The sequence below is a fragment of the Argopecten irradians genome, chromosome 5 (genome assembly GCF_041381155.1).
Source record: "Argopecten irradians isolate NY chromosome 5, Ai_NY, whole genome shotgun sequence".
Lineage (NCBI taxonomy): Eukaryota > Metazoa > Mollusca > Bivalvia > Pectinida > Pectinidae > Argopecten > Argopecten irradians.
In genome coordinates, this window is record NC_091138.1 from 21,453,477 (window position 1) to 21,478,849 (window position 25,373).

At 36.3% G+C, this 25,373-nt stretch overlaps 2 protein-coding genes across 2 annotated transcripts in view; one reads left to right on the forward strand and one right to left on the reverse strand.

Moving 5' to 3' along the window:
* LOC138323205 (protein FAM241B-like) lies at positions 1-9,372 on the reverse strand. The gene is given in 4 exon segments (XM_069267622.1): positions 1-1,413; positions 1,415-1,471; positions 2,089-2,211; positions 9,267-9,372. Coding segments are annotated over 3 exon segments (426 nt in total). The 5' UTR covers positions 2,197-2,211; positions 9,267-9,372; the 3' UTR covers positions 1-1,152.
* The window catches only part of LOC138323204 (annexin A7-like), a 27,457-nt gene continuing 11,425 nt past the window's right edge, over positions 9,342-25,373 (forward strand). The window contains exons 1-8 of the mRNA XM_069267621.1: positions 9,342-9,439; positions 10,345-10,504; positions 14,288-14,317; positions 15,065-15,314; positions 15,603-15,695; positions 22,125-22,250; positions 23,576-23,688; positions 23,899-24,052. Coding sequence (XP_069123722.1) covers positions 10,349-10,504; positions 14,288-14,317; positions 15,065-15,314; positions 15,603-15,695; positions 22,125-22,250; positions 23,576-23,688; positions 23,899-24,052 — 922 coding nt within the window. The 5' untranslated portion in view covers positions 9,342-9,439; positions 10,345-10,348. The remainder of the gene's footprint in view (positions 9,440-10,344; positions 10,505-14,287; positions 14,318-15,064; positions 15,315-15,602; positions 15,696-22,124; positions 22,251-23,575; positions 23,689-23,898; positions 24,053-25,373) is intronic.

The following is a 25,373-nucleotide window of genomic DNA, read 5'->3' on the forward strand; positions in this document are numbered from 1 at the left end:
TTTTGATAATTACATGACATTTTATTCCTCTCAAAGAGTGCATACATTTCTGCTTCTAATATTGATTTATTTTCTGGAAATATATCCAAATAAATGTGCCCTCTATTCCTTAATATTTCTTGGTGCTCTGTATATTGATTCAGTCAACTATGATAAAGGATGTATGATGCTGTTATAAATTATTTAGTTTCAACACAAATATGTACAAAAAATCTCATTCCAAGCTTGAATTGTTTCAGTATAAAAGGCCTTTGACTCTTCGATTAAACAACTGCAGAGTGAAAATGTCATCAAGAGTCATAATGTATGATGTTGTATTATGTATCCAACCACAAATGAAATTTGGTAATCCAAATCAGAAAGGTCCAAAACAAGGATATGATAGGATGAAAACAGACGACAAATGATTTCATTTTTAAAGATAATCATCTTGCCATTAGTCCTGCATCTGACATTCTGAAACCTCAACTCATCTGAGTAAATCATACTTTACTAAGTTAAATACCGGTAAATCTGAATTAAATGCATCCTCGATACTCCAGGGGTTCCGATCTCTTACGATCTCTACACCCCTGGACTATCTCATAGTAAAACTGGAGGCAACTGGAAAGAACAGGTAATTTAGTCCTTTGATGTACATCAAAAGAACCGTATAACGGTACACTGTGGTTGACTGTGTGACTCTGATGTTAGGCGTCGCTCTCTCTGTAGTCTTCAAAGGAAATCTTTGCTGGCCTGTGATTGGTCAAATGTTTTCAGCTGAGCTGCCTTCAATTTCACTATGAGATAGTCCTGGGGTGTAGAGATCGTAAGTGATCGGAACCCCTGGAGTATCGAGGATGAATTAAATGAAGAGCTCTGAATAATATTTTCTATAATGGTATATAGCTGGTAATAATTGTAATTATTTTCTTGTTTCAAGGATCACTCATACTTGACCAACTGCTGGAGTAATAAATATAAATCTCTTCTTTAATTTCTGATCAAGGATGTTTACCAGTCTTTAAGCATTTTCAAAGCATTGGCAAAATTGAAATGCAGGTTATTTTATTTGACCTTTATATTACGCCAAACACTGTGTCATATACCTGAGATAGTAATCATCTTTATTATGTTGCCAGCTTACTTTAAATTCAAAACGATATCACCTTTTCACCCTAACCTATGCCCACCACCACCACCCCAGTTATTTCCCCTTGGCTGCCCTGGACCTCGAGGTACATTCTGCGGTCCTGAACTTTGCTGACTCCAGTTTACAACAAAGAATAAAACTGCTGCAAATATAATTCCAGGTAGTCCAAATATCATGAGTGCAATGAGGCAGCCTACGGTAACAATAGGCTGTACTGTGTATTGTCCAAGATTCCAGCTAGGAATCCCTAATCCCAGTAACTTCTGGTTGGCTATCTCAAAAGATCGACACCTGTTGTCCATATTGTTGTGGTCCTGCATCATCATGACGAACAAAGCCCTTCAGAAATAAAGGAAAACTTTATATATAATAACAAACAACTTTATATTGAATATCTTTAACTAGCTAAATGGAATGTCAAAAACTTCAATCATGACAAAAACATATTTATCCCATAACCAGAATGTGTATCAGATTCACAGTAGTAATCAAATGATAATCTGTACTTTAAACCTTAATCATGTTAATGATAGAAACATTCCAGAATGTTCAAGTCAACGAGAAATTCAGTGGTACATTGTATATCATAAATGCTGAAATTTCAAAGCATTACTTGAGTAAGTATGAAGATTCAGAAAGACTTTTGACTTGGTTAAAACTTGGTTAAAAGAAAAAAAACAACATATAATTTAGTAAACTGAAGTATCAAGTTTCTGTGACAGACAGAACAGAAACACAATGTCCCTAGACATTAGCCTGGGTCATCAAAAGTAGGTCACTGTTTCCTACTCTCAGTACATGTGTATGCACATGAATACCTATAATTATTGTTGGGAAAATGCATTAGGTTTTCAAACAGGCCATGTAACTAATTGAAATGAAAATAAACTATTTCAATCTGTAACTTCAACAGCTTTTTGTAATAATTCAATGTTCATGTTTACAAATGCACTTGCCTGTCTTTGACGAGGCTGACTAGAACTTGATGAACTGCCTGCAGATCCACCTGATGCCCTTGGATCATTATCAGGGACAATATCCCCATTACTTAAAATCTTTACCATCTTTGGCTATGTCATCTGAAATAAAAGAAAAACTGCTTTATTACGTACAGTAAGACATATTTGTCCTAATTATTTTGTATATCAAAAGAATTGAATAAGTACAGTACTGTGGTTGGCTTGTGTGGCATTAAAGTTGGGTGTCACTATCTATGATAATGTACTGTAATCTTTAAAAGTAATCCCTGCAGGCATGTGGATAGTAATTTCTTTTTTCCTGAACTGCCTTCAGTTTTGCTATGTCATATATTCCTGGGGTGAATATACTGTCTATTACAACAGTGATAGTAACCCCTGAAATATCAAGGATATTACTACTATTGTAAGACAATAATGGTTTAAAGGCCTACTACCTTTCCGGAGCAAAAAATAGAGGTTTCATAAAAACATTAATAACATCAGAAAATATAAACTGATGCGATATGGCTTAAGGTGAGGTTACAACACCAAACAAATACAAGATTTCCTGTGTAATCTATGATAACAGTGGAGAGTCATTTCACTGTTTTGCCTTAAGCTTCTGACGCTGTGATAGTCAACTACCGTGCGATATTTAGGACTATGACAGGAAACATAAAACGACCCGCATTAAGAAAATAAACATCTTATTTATTTTTTATCAAATTGTTCAGAAGATGAGGATACATGTATTATTAACAGTAAGTTTTGAAAATTATTGATCTCGTTTTACATTTCCATTTAAAAAAAATTAAAAGCCAATTCGGAAAGGTAGTAGGCCTTTAAGTAAGGTTGATTAAATTGTTTAGTTTGCAGATTTCGACTTTCAAGATTTAATCAATTCAATCAACTACATGTACATGTATGGAAAAACAGGAAAAATACACCTATGATTCTAGAATGAATATATGTACCTGGCCTACTATACCTTTCGGCCCGGGACGAATTCGCCCCTATGTGTTGTCGTAGTGGAGCACTGCCTCAGAAAATCACTCGTGCACAGTTTTCTATACTTTGTTGTTGGTTTCCAATTATTTTTTGCATATACATCTATTTATATATTTTTTAGTCCAAAAGAAACATAACGGACATTCTTAATATCAATTTTACCACTCATAAGACGTCAAATTCCTAATTTGTAGACTTGCTGTATAATTTTCCTTCGAAAAGACCATCATTTATATGTGGAAAAAATGACTTGCTGTGAATTTGATATTTCATACGATTCAGTTTTATTGATTAAGTGGTACCAAACAAATAAGATAAAAAGCATACAGATGTTTTAATAATGGTTCAGTTTACACAATCATTTCTTTGCTCCATTATGGTAGTAACACTGATATAGACACCAATTATAGCTCTAAAGACGACACCATTATCTGTCTAAGTCTTTTGAGCTACAATATTGCAGCTAATATGATTTCTGTCTCCAGTGTGTCCGGTTTGTAAAACTTAAGCAAAATAAAGAATCTGAATCTGAATCTGGGTGTGACAAGAGGCCCAGGGGTCCTGTATTGCTCACATGGTTTATTTTTGGAGTAATTCTGTAATTCAGTAATTAGTGATTCAAAAATTACAAAGACAAATTGACTCCATGATTTGTTTAATTTTGACTTCCAACCATATAAATTATAATAATGCTATAGATAACATTGTATTACAAATAAGCTATCCAATACAAAGTTTGAAAATAGAAGCCTAATTAAACCTTTTTGGCCCCACGCCTAAGGCCCCAGGGGGTCAGCCCCATCATTTGTACAATTTTGAATCCTAACCCTATAAGGATGATATCATTGCATTATGAGTGCTCTCCCATGCATAGTTTCTGAGGAGAAGTTGTCAAATTGACCCCTTTTGACCCCACCCCTCAGGCCCCCGGGGGGTCAGCCCCATCATTTGTACAATTTTGATCCTCATCCTATAAGGAATGGATGCTACCATTGCATTATGAGTGTTCTCCCATGTTCAGTTGCAGAGAACAAATCATTTACATAGAAACAACCAAATTGACCCCTTTTGACCCCGCCCCCAAGAAGTCAGCCCCATCATTTGTACAATTTTGAAACCCCACCCTATCAGGATGCTACCATTGCATTATGGGTGCTATCCCATATTTAGTTTCAGAGAAGAAGTTGTTTATATGAAAATAGCCAGATTGACCCCTTTTGGCCCCGCCCTCAGGACCCCTGTGGTGTCCGCCCCATCATTTGTACAATTTTCAGTCAGTAACCCATAAGGATGCTACCAATCAAATTTTGTTGAATTCCTACCAGCGATTATGGAGAAGTCTATTTTTGACAGACGGACAGATGCAGGATGTCACAGTATAACATACGCTCACCTTGGTCCTTCGGACCAGGTGAGCTAAACAAGAGGCCCAGAGGGCCTGTATCGCTCACCTGGTTTGTAATGTCAAGTCATGTTCTGAATACAGGTTCATTGTTTCTTTTCTGAAGGAATTTGAATATTTACCTCTTAATTCCCTATTGGGCCCCGCCCCTCCTGCCCCCGGGGGGTCAGAGCCAAAATTTATACAAGTTCTGTTCCCCTTCCCCGAAGGATATTTGTGGCCAAATTTGGTTACAATCCATGCAGAACTCTAGGACAAGTAGCGATTTATAGGATTTACCTCTATTTCCCCTATTGTTCCCCGCCCCTCCTGCCCCAAGGGTCAGAGCCAAAATTTATACAAGTTCTGTTCCCCTTCCCCCAAGGATATTTGTGGCCAAATTTGGTTACAATCCATGCAGAACTCTAGGACAAGTAGCGATTTATAGGATTTACCTCTATTTCCCCTATTGGGCCGCGCCCCTCCTGCCCCCGGGGGGTCAGAGCCAAAATTTATACAAGTTCTTTCCCCCTTCCCCCAAGGATGTTTGTGGCCAAATTTGGTTACAATCCATGCAGAACTCTAGGACAAGAAGCGTTTTATAGGATTTACCTCTATTTCCCCTATTGGGCCCCGTCCCTTCTGCCCTCAGGGGGTCAGAGCCAAAATTTATACAAATTCTTTCCCCCTTCCCCCAAGGATGTTTGTGGCCAAATTTGGTTACAATCCATGCAGAACTCTAGGACAAGTAGCGTTTTATAGGATTTACCTCTATTTCCCCTATTGGGCCCCGCCCCTCCTGCCCCCAGGGGGTCAGAGCCAAAATTTATACAAGTTCTGTTCCCCTTCCCCCAAGGCTGTTTGTGGCCAAATTTGGTTACAATCCATGCAGAACTCTAGGACAAGTAGCGATTTATAGGATTTACCTCTATTTCCCCTATTGGGCCCCGCCCCTCCTGCCCCCTGGGGGTCAGAGCCAAAATTTATACAAGTTCTGTTTCCCTTCCCCCGAGGATGTTTGTGGCCAAATTTGGTTACAATCCATGCAGAACACTAGGACAAGTATGGATTTATAGGATTTACCTCTATTTCCCCTATTGGGCCCCGCCCCTCCTGCCCCCGGGGGGTCAGAGCCAAAATTTATACAAGTTCTGTTCCCCTTCCCTCAAGGATGTTTCTGGCCAAATTTGGTTACAATCCATGCAGAACTCTAGGACAAGTAGCGTTTTATAGAATTTACCTTTATTTTCCCTATTGGGCCGCGCCCCTCCTGCCCCCGGGGGGTCAGAGCCAAAATTTATACAAGTTCTGTTCCCCTTCCCCCAAGGATGTTTGTGGCCAAATTTGGTTACAATCCATGCAGAACTCTAGGACAAGTAGCGTTTTATAGGATTTACCTCTATTTCCCCTATTGGGCCCCGCCCCTCCTGCCCCCAGGGGGTCAGAGCCAAAAATTATACAAGTTCTGTTCCCCTTCCCCCAACAATCCATTGGTTAACTCTAGGACAAGTAGCGATTTATAGGATTTACCTCTATTTCCCCTATTGGGCCCCGCCCCTCCTGCCCCCTGGGGGTCAGAGCCAAAATTTATACAAGTTCTGTTTCCCTTCCCCCGAGGATGTTTGTGGCCAAATTTGGTTACAATCCATGCAGAACTCTAGGACAAGTAGGGATTTATAGGATTTACCTCTATTTCCCCTATTGGGCCCCGCCCCTCCTGCCCCCGGGGGGTCAGAGCCAAAATTTATACAAGTTCTGTTCCCCTTCCCTCAAGGATGTTTCTGGCCAAATTTGGTTACAATCCATGCAGAACTCTAGGACAAGTAGCGTTTTATAGAATTTACCTTTATTTTCCCTATTGGGCCGCGCCCCTCCTGCCCCCGGGGGGTCAGAGCCAAAATTTATACAAGTTCTGTTCCCCTTCCCCCAAGGATGTTTGTGGCCAAATTTGGTTACAATCCATGCAGAACTCTAGGACAAGTAGCGATTTATAGGATTTACCTCTATTTCTCCTATTGGGCCCCGCCCCTCCTGCCCCCGGGGGGTCAGAGCCAAAATTTATACAAGTTCTGTTCCCCTTCCCCCAAGGATGTTTGTGGCCAAATTTGGTTACAATCCATGCAGAACTCTAGGACAAGTAGCGATTTATAGGATTTACCTCTATTTCCCCTATTGGGCCCCGCCCCTCCTGCCCCCGGGGGGTCAGAGCCAAAATTTATACAAGTTCTGTTCCCCTTCCCCCCGAGGATGTTTGTGGCCAAATTTGGTTACAATCCATGCAGAACTCTAGGACAAGTAGGGATTTATAGGATTTACCTCTATTTCCCCTATTGGGCCCCGCCCCTCCTGCCCCCGGGGGGGTCAGAGCCAAAATTTATACAAGTTCTGTTCCCCTTCCCTCAAGGATGTTTCTGGCCAAATATGGTTACAATCCATGCAGAACTCTAGGACAAGTAGCGTTTTATAGAATTTACCTTTATTTTCCCTTTTGGGCCGCGCCCCTCCTGCCCCCGGGGGGTCAGAGCCAAAATTTATACAAGTTCTGTTCCCCTTCCCCCAAGAATGTTTGTGGCCAAATTTGGTTACAATCCATGCAGAACTCTATGACTAGTAGCGATTTAAAGGAAATGTTGACGGACGGACGACGGACGACGGACGGACGACGGACGGACGACGGACGCCGCGCCATGACATAAGCTCACCGGCCCTTCGGGCCAGGTGAGCTAAAAAACTACAGCTCTAACGACTGAGCCAAAGAAGCATGCTCTGTCAGCTAAGTGACAGAGACCGTATTTAACACTATATATATTTACAAACCACACTGACCTGCTCCTTTACACTACTAATGTAGAAGATAAGGAAAAATACACATATAATTCGTTCCTGTCGAGTGCCCCGACCAGGAATCATACCAGGGTGTCCAGTGTGAAAAAAATCAGCTCTACTGATTGAGTTAAAGAAGTATGAGCTAGTACTCAATCAGCTGAGTGACAGAGACCGCATATAACTCCCCGTTTTCAACCACATTCCGTTGGTTATTTAGTTGGGTGCCAATGCAGAAGAACAGGGGAAATAGTTTTGAAATGCGTAGCACTTCTAAGGTAACAGATACACGAAAATATAAGAAAAAACACATTCTTCAAAATTCAATCCTACACACTGACAACTTCAGTTTGCGGCCCCCATTTTTTCATACATATGGGGAGGTTGTGCATTGCTCCGGTACTGCTCTCCCCAGTAAATATATATTTAACTAATGCAAATGCATAACAAGGGTAATTAAACATTTTTTATTATTTTTTAAATAATAATAATAACATTTTGAAAATTAAATGCTATAGAATGCAGTCAAAATATCCACCAAGGTGAAGATGAGCACAAGGAATCATGATGTCACATAACGTCAACAAATGGCGCGAAATCATATGATTCCCATACGCGACTTATGCTAGAAAATTATTACATCATATACTTCTATAGTTGAAAGTGTGTCCTTTTATTTCTAAATTATGTCTTCTACATGAAATAGAAAATAAAATAAACAAGTAGAGCTTCACTTTTCCTATGCCGTGCATGATTCATATTAAAACATCTGGCTGCGCCCTTTAAGGCCTTGCCTTCAGTCATATTACACATTACTCCAACAATGTTAGAGCACAGGTTTACAACGCGCGCACAAAAAAAAAAATACTAAAAATACTGAAAGGTTGTTTACTTAGCCCTGTATCCCATTTCCAGAAAATGGTGTAATTAATTTCAAAATGATTTTGTGTCTGTCGTCTCTGACTTGTTATAAGCTATCTGATTGGTCCACTCGCTCCTAGGAGTCAAACAGAGAGCTTGTATCAAATCGGAGACGACAGACAAAAAAAGGCCGAGATCGGTGATCATCTGTTCTGCATGACAATAAATGGAGCGTGGGGATCGCTAAGGGATACTTATGTGCAATTTTTTTAAGTAAGTGAGTTTATATTGAGGATCTGCACTTCAGGGATGCATTCGTTGAATAGATGGCGATTTTATTCGGTCTGTGCTCATTAGGGAATCGTGACCTGGGGATGTAGCATGTACTTTTCCCGACTAGCCTAACGATTTTTACACGAATCCTCGTAATTCAACTTTCGATATGAAATACAATTCGCCCATAATCTTATCATATCATATACCATAGTGACCAGTAAGGAATTGTTTTCAATGTAAGCTAAAAAATATTTAGATCGGATGATTTTTGTGGTGTTCAGAGCATTTTAAAATTAATAACCCCATTTTCTGGACATGGGATACATGGCTAAGTAAACCTTTCAGTATTTTTAGGATTTTTTTTTTTTTTTTTGCGCGCGTCGCGTCGTAAACCTGTTGTTAGAGGTATAGCACGATGAGATACTTTTCGAACATTAACAGTAAGCAAAATAACGTCCGATAAAAAAATGGCTGACCAGTCGACTCTCATGTTATGGGAGTAATTACACATATGATCATTCCTGTCGAATGTCCCGACCAAGAATCGAACCCGGGTCTCTAGTGTGAAAAAAAGTAATTGATATAAATAAATATCAGAAAAAAGTCAGGGAATCGAAATGGACTATGGTGGGTCATCAAACGTGCATGAAAAATGTATGTCATGTAAAAGTGACAAAAACTACTGATCTGCTGATCATGATCAACGTGGCGTATGTAGCACTCTACAATAACTCAAACTGGCAATCGCAGACTAGCCTAGGTTTGCACCGATAAATTTCTAAAACATTAATCCTTAAACCTTTAAGTAACATAATCAATTCCTTACTTATCTCATCTGCTGAGAAAATATGTGTTTTGTTCTTTTAAGCTTGATCAAGCGCTCAGCTGAGTTTCCCGATTTTTTCCGGAAGTTTACACTTGAAGCACTTTTGTGACTTTTGACGCAAAAGAGTTCTCGTAGAAGAATTTCATTTCCTGATATCCTATCTTGCGAAACAGGTAACACATTATGAAGTGGTCATGATTTTACTTTCCGATGATAAATTTTTGCTCTTAATAGCCTATAGACTCATGATAACATTACAAATACCGTTCACTGTGTGTCGTGAAGTGGAAAGTTTTGTGATATAAAGGGGCGTGTCCTGTCTTAGAACGAGGACTTTTGCACTGTTTTTTATTATTCATGGCATGTGCAACTGTACTGAATGTTTCAAATAGAATGCTCAACTGAAGGAGTTTTGATAAGTGAACTAATGAAAACAACTAAAAATATAAATCCTAATGTTGATATTCGCAAGTTTGTTGATAGGCTGGTCACAATCAATGATTGACTATTAACGTATCAATTAACCAACTCATGATTCTCTAAGGGGAATAACTCATTCTAAATTTTGAAATAATCTAGATCTACTAAGTAATATTGACATTTCAATAAATTTAGTATAAGTTCACTGTGTACCCCTTCTAGTCCTTTGTTTCTTGATAAGGAGTCATTTATTAGCAATGTTTGTACACATACGTCTTGCACAAATAACTAGCTAAATCTGTGTATACACCAGTAAAGTATATGAATTTTACAGCAATATTTGTAAAAAGATGTCAATAAAGATATGTACATATTGGACAGTAAAAATAATTAAAAAAAAGAATACAAAAAAAGTTAAGCTCAAACAGAAGAAAGTGACCCCAGACTTACTGGTCCGCTTCTCTAATGACTGAGCTAAAGGGAAATTTCCCGTAGCGGGAAGCTAGAAGGAAACCATATCACTATGTACAATTAAAACCTGATACGCTGGTATTTTTCAATTAAAACTAATACAATGTTTACGTACATGGATGTGATTCCAAACATACCAAAATAGTCAGTAAATTTATAAGGATACAAATGTAAATTGATTTTGTAGAAATATGGGTAAACATAAGAAGCACAAGCAGCATGGCCACAGCAGCAGCAGTAGCAGTTCATCCTCATCTTCATCCTCTGACAGCTCAGATAATGAGTACAAACATCTGCCTAAACATGAGAGGAAGATGAGAAAGAAGATGAAAAAACAAATGAAAAGGGTAAGTACAAAATCTATTGTTGTATCAAACAAAAATCTGTTTTAGTTTAAAGCGAATAGTCGGGCAAGTGACTGTAAAATCGGTAAAAATGGTATTTATATATCCGGTATAATTTCTTATGAATTAGAAAAATAAAACTTTCCGTCAAAATCGCTGTACATTCGAAGAAAATAATAATATCTATGGGAATCCTAAAAGTCCTCCCGACCGGCTATGAGTGCAGTTCAACCTTAACGCATGCGCAACATCCACCACTCTCCGTAGTAAACAAAACATGGCTACCGTAGTTTTGAACCAAAAGGTTTCCGCCAAAACAACCAACTGACTCACCTAAAATGCGAAAGGAAAGGCAATGGAGCAGCGACAATCCCAACAAATGACTCGGTAAACATTACGACGCATGGAGAGTGTTAATACAACTTGTTATAGTGAAGAGAACAGTTCAAACGAGCACGCGGCTCCGGACCGCTACTGTACGTACCTAGGCCTACTACCCGGTACTCCCTGCTCAGCTGATAGTGAGTGAGTCTTCGTATTTTGATCATTATGTAAATAGTCCCTAGCAGTATTTTTTCATAAATGAGTGGTCACATATGGTCACATGTTTCATACCTGTTCCCCAATCGCGTAAAACGTAACCCTGGGGTAAATAGCGGTTCTTTCGTGGGGCCTCTTTAGGGGTAATGAATGCCCTGTATATTTATAAAATGTACCGTTGTAATGCATGTACAGTTAGAATGTAACCGCTAGTGCATTATCAAGCTAAGATTTGTTTCAATTAATCTATAATATTATGCTACCGGTCAATTCATACAGTTCTGATGTATATATTTATAGATTTTTAATTTGTAAATTTTTGTTCTGTACATGTTCTGGTAGTGTTATACACATACATTGTATATAGGATTTACATTGTAGGTTAATTGGTAAAATTGTATTGTATATGTTCTGATATACACATATATACATATGTACATGTAGGTTTTAGCTTGTTCTTTAGGTATATTTGGAGGACACATACAGTATTATTTCTGGTCATAATAATAAATAGTGTTTGTATATTCATTACAACTGTACCTGGTTCATGTGTATATGACAAACTTTACAGAGTTGAAATGTACTGCAGCCATGTATCATTTATAATAATTTTTTTTTTTTGGAACTATAGATAATGAATTTTGTATCTTTTTTGAAACAATATTTGATTCTATCAAATGCATCAGTGACACATTCACAACTTATAAAATGTTTTCTCTAAAATAAAAAAAACCCTGTAGAATGAACCTACATTTATTCATTTATATATATTTGAAATTGATCATTTCAATTTTTGTCATATTCAACAGATATAAAAAATTGTTGGTTCTTTTTTTCAGGCACCATGCATGCATAGTGACATGAATACATCTAAAGTTCATCCCTTGGACCTGTATACAAGTGTATGTATACATATACATACAATTAGCATCATATGAAGACTGAAGAATGTTGATATGAGTGCTCTTGAAAGTAAACTTTTCCAATATTGACCTAGAAGATCATGAACAGAACATTTAAACAGTATTAATTTATTAAATGTTCCTTTCAACTGTAATCATTAAATAAAATTATGATGCAATACTTTTTCATTGTTTAACTTTGTAGAAATATTTGTTTATATTAGTCCTCTAGATCCAGTGATTATAATTAATTCTTGCATCCATATGCCGGCCCATTTGTTTGTCAGGGCTTGTGAGATAGCTTTTCAATTACTTTTAAAATATAAGGATTTTTTTTTTACATATAGCAATATAGATACCATTGTCTTAGGATTTCTAAATTCTACTTTACAAGAGAGTAGACTCAACATATAAATAAAACCATAAAACTAGCAAGTTATCTGAAATGTTAAAAATCTTTTTGTCTGAACCAAATTTCACATTTATTGTCTATGTGTAACTTGTACATAGACCATTTATGTATTAATACTGTAGTAACAGTGATTACAAACACATAGACTAAAATGTAGTATGTAGTACTATGTACATCTGTCTTTGATTTGAGTTCTAAACAAAAAAGTGGTACCTATTGGGAAGTTGTGACTTGGGCGGAGGGTGAAATACAGAAGAAATAGCTACACATGGAAAAAAGAAAGATATACAGTACCATATGGATTCAAAGTTGCTCCAAAATCAATGAGACTAAATAACCAAAAAAAAAGCCATGTAAACCCCAAATATGCAATGACCAGATCAATGATAAAGCACCCTTCCACTTCCAGTTATCTGTAGCTATTTCTTCTATATTTCAACCCCCCACTCAAGTTACAACTTCCCATCCTCTTGATTCTTCTGTCTTTTAGCCCCACCCCCAACACACACATACCTGATTGATTGTCATGTTATTTCAGGTTCCTATTCAGGTATTATTCCTAAAAACCAAAAAGGGTATACACACTGTGTACTCTCAAAGGAGGGGAACCACTTCATTCAAAAATGGAATTTACAATTTCATCTTAATTTTGAAATTTTCAATTTAATTATTAATTACTGGACTATTAAAACAGTATAGAACCCCTCGGCTACACACAAAGTACTGTGGTACACATTTCTCTTAATTAATTACTTTTCTTCAACTCAATCATCTTTTTCTCCAGAGCACAAAAAAGAACAGGAAACAACAGAAAAGGAAAGTAACATACATGTAGGCCTATATGTTTTCTGGAAATATATATGATGTGTTAATTCTCACAGCATAGGCCTACATGAATGTGAAGAATTAAATATTATCAATGTTTGAGAGAATTTCCTAGTTGTAATTCTATAGCAGCTACATGGAATGTACGTTTACATATATACATTGTACGATACATATACATCATAAAAGTTTCTTTCCTTCCAGCTGGACATTCATGTCATCTCTCTCCAGAACTCAAATATTGTTTACAAAAAAAAAAAAAAAAAAAAAAAACAGAGACATAGATAATTTAATTAAATCTCTGCAAAAAACTACACGAATAATTGAACACATATATTGTACTTGTAAAATATCTATGTATGAGCTAATTTATTTTCACATCTTTGACAGCTACATGCATGGACGTTCTATGGAACGTTTTCGTGTGGTTTTAAATGGGAAATTATGTTACGATTATTTGTATTTAACCTTCATGATTCGGTTCATGTAAAATACGACGAATGCGATGCTGCAATAATTGCCCCTTGCCGGGGCCCCATCTCTGCATCGGCCGAATATTTGTGTCGATTTCCATGTACAAGATGCTTTTATCGAAAAATTATTACAAAGCATTGTCATTAATGTAAGAATACTTCATTTGCATCAAATGTATCATCTCAAAACAACAATTTGCATACCGCATTAGTGGTTTATCACACGAAACGAAACCGACACGACTGAGAAACACATGTCCATGTTGACATTTCCACGCAGCCTCGTTTTCAAAGAGTTTGGCGAATTTATATTTAGAACTGTGCTAAATTTACACGGGGCTTCCCCAAAATTTCAATGGTCAAAACTGGACACCGTAAGCAGAACTTGACCATCATTATGGTATACAATGACTTTTGGAAGGCCAAAGAACGCATTTAGACTGGTTTCCTTTGCCCGACTATTCACTTTAAATAATTTCATTTGAACAACGCCAAAAGGAATTAGGCACACATTATACAACTTAGGATTGCCCACCCCTATTTTAATCAGAGTATGAATTACATGCATTGATTTTATCCAAGCAGGTTTACAGTTATTTTCTAAAATAATGTAAAAATCATTACTTTTTTCTAGGGAAAACTGCCCAAAGGAACAATTCTTCCAGTAAGTATAAACAAAAAATTGTTATCAAAATGAAATTTTAAAACTTTTTGTAATTTTTATTAAATCAAAGATCATTTCTGTTCTGTATACATATAGATGATTGTCTTTAAAGGGCCACTACCTTTCCGGAACGGCTTTTAATTTTTAAAATGGGAATGTAAAACGAGATCGATAATTTTGTAGAGTCGCAAAAGTTATTAACTTACCGTTAATACTACATGTATCATCACCATCTGAACAATTTGATGAAAATAAATAAAATGTTAATTTTCATAACGCGGGTCGTATTATATTTCCCGCCGTCATACTAATTACCGTGCGGTAGTTGACTATCACTGCGCCAGACGGCAAAACAGTGAAATGACTCTCCACTGTTATCATATATTAAGCAGGAAATTGTGCATATGTTTGGTGTTGTAACCTCAGCTTAGGCCATCGGTATATATTTTTTGGTGTTATTAATGTTTTTAAGAAACATTTATGGTTTGCTCTGGAAAGGTAGTGGGCCTTTAAAGGTCACCAATGATCAGTTTATATATACCTAGTTCTAGGTAGCATGATGCCAAGATACTTTTGTATAAAGACCACAGCTCAAAATGACCTTTTCCTTGTGGTCAAATATTCATGGCAAATTTTAATGCAATGTCATGCTTACCTGTGTATATTGTCCACCTTGTTATACAGATCATTTGTCTTTGTTCCTTTGGCTAGACGATATTCATGTATACATATTTATTTAATTTTTAGGGTGCTCCTGGTTATCATGGTGGAGCCCACGGCCACCATCCCCCACAGCCAGGCTACCCAGCTCAGTCAGGCTACCCTGCTCAACCAGGATACCCAGCACAGACCGGCTACCCTGCTCAACCAGGATATGGTGCCCCAGGAGTTGTGCCCCCTCCAGCCCCGGGGAATTACAGTGCTGGAGGGTTTGCAGCACCAGGTGCAGGCTACCCAGCCGCACCTAACCCAGCATATCCAGGGGGATACCCACAAGGTATAATCTATCATATATAGGATATTAGGTAGATTACAGACTTTTCAAATCAAATGATGTTTTATTTTGACAAATATTATCTGACACATGTTAGGTCCTGCTTATACGAAATGAAAATGGTGCCTATTTATAACTTAAATACTATAAATAGATAAATTGGAATACATATCACTGTAACAAAATATATTAAGATTTCCAAAAGATTTACAGCATCAAAAAATGCTGTATATATAGTCATATGTAGATGCTAATTAACATGTCTCACAAATAATGTTGTTGTACATACAGGGGCTGTGCCACCTCCCGCTGGATACGGCCAGCCTGCAGGCTACCCAGCACAATCAGGTTACCCCGCCCAGCCTCCACCAGGAGGATACCCTAGTAAGTATTGCTTCAGTATCTCCCTGCTAACTCTTATTGGCTGTGTAGTCTACTAACTTGCCGTAGGAATCACCCAAGTTGTCCTGCTTCGTCTGGTGTCCATACATCTTGTTCCAATAATTTGATCCACAGTACCACTAACATCTAACACATAATCACACAAGTTTTGTGCGATACACTTTTCTTTAGAAACACACATAAATTCCATATACAATGTATACAAGTTTCTGGTATTCTTGAAGTGTGTGTTTTTCCTTTCCGTTAACCTGATTTAGGCTGGTTTATACAAGTGTCCCATTTTCACAAATGGATTATATTCCAAACTTGTAGTCAGTAAATATTAATGCTTTAACAATATTTTTATTGGGCCAGTGAGCTTATGTCATGGCGCGGCGTCCGTCGTCCGTCGTCCATCCGTCAACATTTCCTTTAAATCACTACTAGTCATAGAGTTCTGCATGGATTGTAACCAAATTTGGCCACAAACATTCTTGGGGGAGGGCGAACAGAACTTGTTACAAATTTTGGCTCTGACCCCCCTTGGACAGGAGGGGCGGGGCCCAATAAGGGAAATAGAGGTAAATCCTATAAATCGCTACTTGTCCTAGAATTCTGCATGGATTATAACCAAATTTGGCCACAAACATCCTTGGGGGAGGGGGAACAGAACTTGTATAAATTTTGGCTCTGATCCCCCAGGGGCAGGAGGGGCGGGGCCCAATAGGGGAAATAGAGGTAAATCCTTTAAATCGCTACTTGTCATAGAGTTCTACATGGATTGTAACCAAATTTGGCCACAAACATCCTTGGGAGAAGGGGAACAGAACTTGTAAAAAATTTGGCACTGACCCCCCGGGGTCGGGGCCGGGGGCGGGGCCCAATAGGGGTAATAGAGGTAAATCCTTTAAATCGCTACTAGTCATAGAGTTCTGCATGGAATGTTACCAAATTTGGCCACAAACATCCTTTTTGGAAGGGGAACAGAACTTGTATAAATTTTGGCTCTGGCCCCCCGGGGGCAGGAGGGTTGGGGCCCAATAGGGGAAATAGAGGTAAATCCTATAAATCACTACTTGTTCTAGAGTTTTGCTTGGATTGTGACCAAATTTGGCCATAAACATCCTTTGGGGGAAGGGGAACAGAACTTGTAAAAATTTTGGCTCTGACCCCCTGGGGGCAGGAGGGGTGGGGCCCAATAGGGGATTTAGAGGTTAATATTAAAATTCCTTCAGAAAAGAAACAATGAACCTGTATTCAGAACATTACTTGGCATTACAAACCAGGTGAGCGATACAGGCCCTCTGGGCCTCTTGTTTATTATAATATCCTGGTAGTCTTTCATATGTTAAAATCATTCCAATCAGTTACATTAACTGTCTGACTTACTTCTGACATACACCGATGCTTTGGCACTTTAATCTCTTTACTTACTCGTATAACAAGTGATTCTGGTATGTGAATGTTTACCTGTCAATATCCTCAATAATGGTATTGGATATCTATTGCTGAGATTCATACCGGTATTTTCTTTATCAGATCTAGACAATACAGTGTATATGACAAAGTGTATAATTACTGCTCCGTTTTAGATTTACATAAAAATACTAAATTCCCACTGTCAGATTAAAAATTTTAAGAGTTTTGAGTGGGAAGACAGAATAAAGAGAAATAAAACAGAGAGAGCTAGTAAGGACCAGACAATATGTAGAAGGTGTCATAATTAAAAGGGATGTTTTTTACGCTCTTCTCCAAGAGTGTATTGGTGAAAGTTTTCATGGTTAGCCCTTGAAAAACAATCTTTGGTGAAAGAAACATTTTGAAAATTTATTTTGAGATTGACTTTGATAGAAGAGTAAGTTGAATGAAGTTGGCAAAAAATGATACCAAGAAACCAGACAGTATACAATATTTGAATTCACAAACAAAATTTTATAAACATCTATCTTTTTGCCTCTTTCCCGTCCTTTTTTTTTCCGCTTTTTTATTGAAAAATTTTTAAAGACGTAGAAAAAAATTCCTGACAGTCATTTTTTCTGTTCTGTTCCAGATTACCCACAAGGCCCTCCCCGCCCCTACTAAAGTCCAGACAAGGCAATGCTAGCTTGGGTGGTCTAATCATACAAGTGGTTTAATCGCATGCAGGTCATCTGTAGATTGGATTGTTTACAGTAGATTTTAATGTAATCAGTATGTATGCTACAAATGTTCAACACATAGAAGAACCATGACTAATCTGAAAAGATATTGAGATAACATGGTAATGAATGTAATGGAGCTCGTACTTTAATTTGATCTCATACTGATTTATCAATCTATATTTTATATTCTAAAAATTATATGCTATGAATAGTAATTGCATAGTGTTTTAAAACATGCCAATATTCTGAAAGCAACGAAACTTTGTGGTGAAATGACCTATTAAAGAGTGAATTAGTCTATATTTATATTAGCTCATTCACTGTATTTATTTTGAAGTCATATATCATTCCATTGTTGTTAACAACTTCATAAATGACCATGCTGGTTGGCCAATGTAGCAATGTTGTAATCCTGTTTCAAGCTGTTTGTTTTATATTGCATATTACTGAGTTATCTACCCTTGTTGTAGGTATTGATGATGAAGTCATGTACATGAATTTGAATTGTACTGGTAGTTGTGAGTGAAATGCATTATTTTTAGTGTAACAAAACCATGAGTTTTATTTGTATAAAAATGATGTCATAACCGATTTCTAACCATAAGGAAAGATAACTCTGTAATATCAGAAGACAAAGACTGAATACAATAATTCTGTAAGAAGTAAAGCTGCATGTATATTCTCTCCATTGTGAAAGGTATATTTCATTGGAGGATGTATCGGGTATACATTTGAATGTTTACCCGTAGTACTAGCTATGTACCAGCTGTAGACTTACATTGTGTTAAAAATATTTACATTTATATATTAAATACTTTTAATTATAGCTAGTCATAAATTACCAATTAGCCTTGTCTGATGGTATATATGTTTTAGTTAATGACCATATTGTCTATTGTTTGTTGGTTGATTTGATGCAGACAGTGGAAGGATCATCAGTTTGGGCCTTTCTGCTTCTGCTCAATGGCAACCTCAGTGTAATAGCTCAAATTGATGATTCATTGATTTACATTTGTTCTTCATTTCATATAAAATTATTTTTCATTCATTTTGAATTTTTGTTTGCATACTAATATAGTGTGAAATTATTGCATTTCATATAATGTGCCAGTGTGTATACATTTAATATACAAACTAAAACGATTCCAAAAGTTATTGCATACTTCAATTTCATATATTTCAACACTGTCTTAACTCTCTGTTCATGGCTTGTTGAAACAAGTTATTTGTAAGTAATTGTAGGTAACATTAGCCAGTGATTATAAGTGTCTGACATTCTGCTATACTAGCTTTCTATGAGTCTCGAGTTTGAGGTTCATTAAAATGTAGTTGTCTTGTATTGGTCATAGGACTATGGATTTTATCCTGTAATGGGTTGTATAACGTGTATCCAACACATAAACATATTGTATTAGCAAATTGGGTATTCTAAAATATGGAAATAAGGGTGTTCTGAAACTTTTATGCAAAGGAAAGGCATATGACACCTCTAATACATGCAGATTTTACAATCTTGTAGTCCTTGGAAGTTAGTTGGACTATTTTGAACTTTCAGATAGTTAACCTTGAATGTTCCGACAAGATTAACAAAATATTTTGAATCAAACATGATCTTTTTCTTATCCAGTTTGAGATAGTGGTATGCAAGATTCTACATACAATATATTGTACCTTTGCACATGGCTTTAACAGAGAACAGGTTTATAACAAAATGCAATTGTTTGTGAAAATTATATGTTATTGTTGTTGAAAGTTTTTCTATGTTACCGTATATATATACACACTTGTTATTTGTAAATAAAAACTTTAAGAGTTTGGTATTCTGCATTCATAAAATAATAAACTCAGTTGTCATTTTGATTTTACATTTCATAGATTTCTTACATACATGTAGTTTTTGAATAAATTGAAATATATGGATTTAAATATCCATATTTTTTTTACAGATAGAAGTAGGTATGTTTACATAAAATATTTGTTTAAAAAGGTAACATTCTTCATACAAAAGTGTGATAAAATATAAATATCAATTCTTATACAAACAATTGCAAAATAAGTTAAAAAATATATACTACAAATGTACTCACTTTCAATACCATGGCTATATAATTTGGCCATTTACATAAAGTGTCAGATAAATAATTGGTATTTTCATAAACAATTTACATGTTTTTTATGCCTGATGTAATGATTTCGTCTCTGCTAACCCATTTATGAATTATAATATGATTCATTCATATTTTTGTCCTGGATTGTTTGAATCAGCCTGTTTGTTCGAAAGATGAAATAGCTTAATAAATGTTGCTTTTTTTTAATGGAAAATAGTCTACTTTACACAAGCAAAATATCTTTAGGCCAATTCATGTCAATTTCAATTCAATTTGTTGAGGGTAAAATTACCTGAAAACATTTTATTAGTGATATGGTCTATGTTGATTGTACAACTTATTTATTGTGTAATAAAATTAAATACCGATAATTTTTTCAGTAAATTTTCTATTAATACATGTTATCTTGAGCTACATTTTATAAAATTAAACATGGTGCCTGGAAAATTCATTTCTTGTCTTAATGGCTTAAATTGAAAACCTGGTTGATTTCTCCTAATTTTCTTCCATATTGAAGACAATATGTTCTGTGATAGAGCCTTGTACACAGGCTAAGTTGTATCTAAGTGCACTTTTAGACTCTCTCTAGAGACAAATGTAGATGATATATTATATAAGAATATTGTGTTTCTGTTGTAAATTATACATTGTTTTGCAATGCATAATTAACCAGAAATAGTAATGATAAAAATAAACAAAACAAAACCAAATAATGTTGTTTTTGTATTCATTATACTGTAACAGAATTAGATACAATAGCCATAAATACATGACTTGTTAACTTAAAAATATATTGTACATGCTTAATTTGTTGAAATTGGATCAGTTTCACATATAGCTAGAATAAAGACAATTTTTGATTGAGCCACATACATGCAACAGATTTAGGTATACATGTAGCAGTGTATAGGTATCCCACAACACATGAAAACCTGGTGTAGACATGAACTAAAACAAAAATCAAAAGGTGGTTTGAAAAAGAAAGGATTTAAATAAAAAAAAAATGCATCAAGTGTGAAGAACTGGTGAGGGAAAAAAGTATTACTTTGCATTGAAATCCTATCACTGCAATTAAATGGCCGTGATTTCAAAAGGTATCTTACATTCTATCACACTAAAGCGCTTCCCTTCATCTCTGGGTTGCATGTATATAAAGGCCTATCTGAGGTATCAGTTAGTCACAGGTACAGTGCAGCAATGTTTGCTCATTCATTAGCTGATAATTAGCTACTTCTATACATTTAGATCAGAATAGATACTGGTTGTGTATCAGTCAGTGTTATCTCTAACCAGCAAAAATCCTGTCATTTAAGCATTCATGTTACTATTTTTTAACTTCATTGGGGTATGAAAGAAATTTTGTTTGCTAATTGTGTGAATCCATGTAGCGGATTCTCACAAAAGTTTGTAAACAAAATTTATTTCATAACCCTATGAAGTTAAAAAATAGTTACATCATTGCTTATAATTAATTTTTCAGACTACTTGATGCCATAAAGAACGTTTAAAACGTACAATTTTTTTGATTTTCCAATGGATTAGTTTTCTAAATCAATATGCAACATCCAGGTCTCTATTGTGACATCATGATTACATCAAATTTTCACGCTATTCTCGGATTTTTTCTTCATAGTATATTATCTTTAATTTCACAAAGCTAGGAAGGACATTCATATTCAGACATTAAATTAGGTTTTAAATAGCAATGAGAAAGTGAAAGATATAAAAGAGGATTTTTTTTTATTATATTTTGAAGGCATTCAGAAATCAGAATCATAAAGACAACGAAATGTATATAAAAAATAAGTGGCTGATTATTCATAAACATATATACATATGTCTCATCCTGCTTTTCTTAAGGCAATGGTATCACACCTGGGTGGTTATAATGGACTTTCAAAAATAAAAGTTTTCAATATCAGTATAACCTAACTGAATCATGCATTGTCTATGGAGCCCGATAGGTAAGTACCGAGGTACAGTTAAACCTGTCTACAATGACCATATCCAGGGGATGGAGTATAGCCACACATCAAATTGGGCTGAAATAGGTTCTGGAGACAAAAAGAAATTGGTCTTTTTCATCAGACAGTTTTTATAAAGAGGTGGTCACTATGGCACATTGTACTGAAATCCTTATTAAAATATGAATAATTTGTTTTCAAACTGTTTATTTTTTACAGGTGGTGGTACTAGTTATCCTGCTCAACCCTCCGGTGGTTACCCAGGGCAACAACCTGCTACTGGTTACCAAGGGCAACAGCCTGCTGCTGGTGGTTACCCAGGGCAGCAGCCTGCAGCCTACCAAGGTAGATATAACATAGTACCTGTAATTACACTTGCACAAAGAGTTGGGGTAGATTTATATAATACATGCCTGTGTATGGAATTGAATGGGGTATGTATATTGCATCAAAAAATGAAGTGTTTTTTATCCATAAAATTAGTTAGATTTCCAGCACAACTATTATTAGGTTTCCAGATTGAACTCTTAGACCTCTAGACTGATATAAAATACAAATTAACTGGAAAAGACATTGAAATGTTTCCTCTGAAGTACTTCAATCTGTAATTAATACACAAGATCTTTTTGAAATATTTCTGTTAGAGAAAATTGACACGTACATCAGCATATCCGGTTTCTTGTGCCTAGCATATAAAACCTTTTTCAATATTGTCAATAGTTTGTGATTTGAAATCTTGTTATCATGTAGTAGTTTTCTTGAGCATCATTAGCCTACCATTATCTGATATTGAACATTCATTGGCAATCCTTCTCAGATCTCTTGTTTTCAATTAATACACATTATCGTGATTGTTCCACATGTTTAACATTGTTTGTCACCATGTTGATCTTTTCTGTTAGAAATAAATTAACACTTTCATATCATTAAATGATAGTCATTGTTAATTTTGGTTGTTAAAACCAGTCATTTTCTGTTATCATTTGATATGAAATATTTGATGTCAGGGTTGTGGACAGTAAAACATCCAGGTTTTTATGGGCTTACATATAAATCAATCTTTGTGTAATCCCTAGCATAGACAGTGATTGAATTTATGAGAGGAGAAAATGTAGCGGCCAGACCAGAATTCAAACTCGGGACCCTCCGAACACTAGCATATTGCTTTACCAACTGACATGAGCTACCTGGTCACAGATGATCAACCCAGTCCAATCCTGCTACAATCCTCCCTCCTTTCTCGAAGTCTTCGCCCTTGAAGACATACGAGACCCTTCCATACACCACCACGGTGGGTTTTTTATTTGGGCGCCAATTCTGTAACAGGAGAGGAGAAAATGTAGAGGCCAGACTGGGATTCAAACCCAGGGCCCTCTGAACACTAGTAGAGTGCTCTACCGACTGAGCTACTTGGTCACTGATGATCGACCCAGTCCAATCCTGCTACATATGTAAAATCCAGCACTGGGATACATTTGATTGATCAATCTTCACACCTACATTATTGCTATGAATAATGATAGAAGTAAGCATAGAGTGAAGTGCTAAAAAAGCCTAAAGATATTACACAATAATGAATACTATTCATTTCGATACTTTTTGTATTTGCCGATTTTGTATATTGTTACCAATAACACTTTTGTAGTTATTATTGTTAATTTTATTTACAGGAGCAGGCGGGGCAGGGTATGCTCCCCAGCAACCAGGTTACCAAGGAGGGGCTCCATCTTATCCCCAACAGGGACAACATCAGCCCCCTCAGCAACCAGCCTATGCTGGCTCGGTATGTTAAATTGGAACAATATTTCAAGTTGTTGTCAAATAAAGCTAAAACATCCATTTTTGAACACAAGTAAAATGGACCCCTAGTATTAGATCGAAAGCATATTGGTTTCTATCTTCTAAATGTAAGTCCATATTTTCCTATACCTTGCTTGTCCTTCAATGACTTTGGCTGTTTGTATCATCACTTCCTGTTTGGTTACCTTTGTAGGGAGTGCCTGGGGCCACTGCTGGGATGGGAGCAATGAATATAGCTGGTGGAGGGGGAGGTAAAGGGGAGGTAAATCGTCCAACGGTTAGACCAACCAACCCCTTCTCAGCTGAGAAGGATGCAGAAATCCTCCGTAAAGCCATGAAAGGATTCGGTAATGTATCTTTGAGTGTACTGGTATAATTCTATAAAGCTACTCAAGGTAGATTTCAGTGAATTACTGTAACAGTAAACATACGAAAATGTATCGGTGTAATGATGTAACGTTTCCCTTAAGCAGCTGACTTTGAAAACTTTATTTAGCATAATCATTTTATTGCAAATCAAATGAAGTACATGTAACTAGAAATTACCTGTGTGTGTATTAACTGTATCTGATAGCTCCTATTCCATCTTTGCATATTACAGAGTAAGCTCCCTTATGGGTAGGTATCGATTGTTACGTCATTATTTTGTGAGCGCAATTCAAGTCGTTTTCTCCAAAAACAATGACATTACACTAAGCCTGAACGAGGATGCTTCAAAGCTCTCTATTTATTAGGCCTAAATATATGCACTGCTGACAAGTAAACAAGCATGAGATTAAAACTAAAAGCATTTATTTGTTTAATGTTTAGAGAAATATTTTAATTCAAGCACACGTAAAAATTTTTTAACAATGTTATCTTCAAAAAGTGTAATTTGGGTTAGCGTCACGTTAGGACCGAACGCAGTGAGGTTCACCACTCATCGCATAGCCTAGTTGGCATAATCGAACGCAAATAGTTTAATGTGTACAATATATGTGAAACGGTGTCATACATGTAAGCTTAGAAACGATAGATTCCATGAAAATACGCTCAAATAGCAAACAGGCTAATTTCAGTGACATTAAGCCTAACGAAACGATTCTGTGAGTGTCAAAATCCACGGCATTGGAGGGTCGTTGGAAACCGCCAACTTTTCAAATCGATGTTTCTCTACTTACTTTATACCGAATTTTAATCCCCAAACTCCAGTAGACAGAGAAGTTATCACATTTCAAGAATAACACAGAAGTCTTCCAGTGATCTGCGACTAAGTCCCGCATTTTAACACGTTTTATTGAGCCCCGGAAGCATGATTATTGGACTGCATCACATACTACAGACACAGGGGTTGGATTTCACAACAGGTTTAGTTAATACATATTTAAATGTCAGCTACAAATGATTATCAGACGGAAATACAACATTCAGTTAATTCCATAACAATTATAATTGAGTTTTAAAAGGTTTGATTATGTTTAGATACCAACTATTCAGCATTTTCACCACAATCGTCATTTTCTTCGAAACCGGACCCCTGCTCAATCGAGCGACCGGATTACACATTGACTGCACTGCTAGTACTGCGCAGCAATTTTTGTATTTGAAGCTACATAATAATGTTTTATGAAAAATTCAAGCCATTAATTCTTGAATATAAAAACAATATTTCAAAATCTCCGTTTTTTA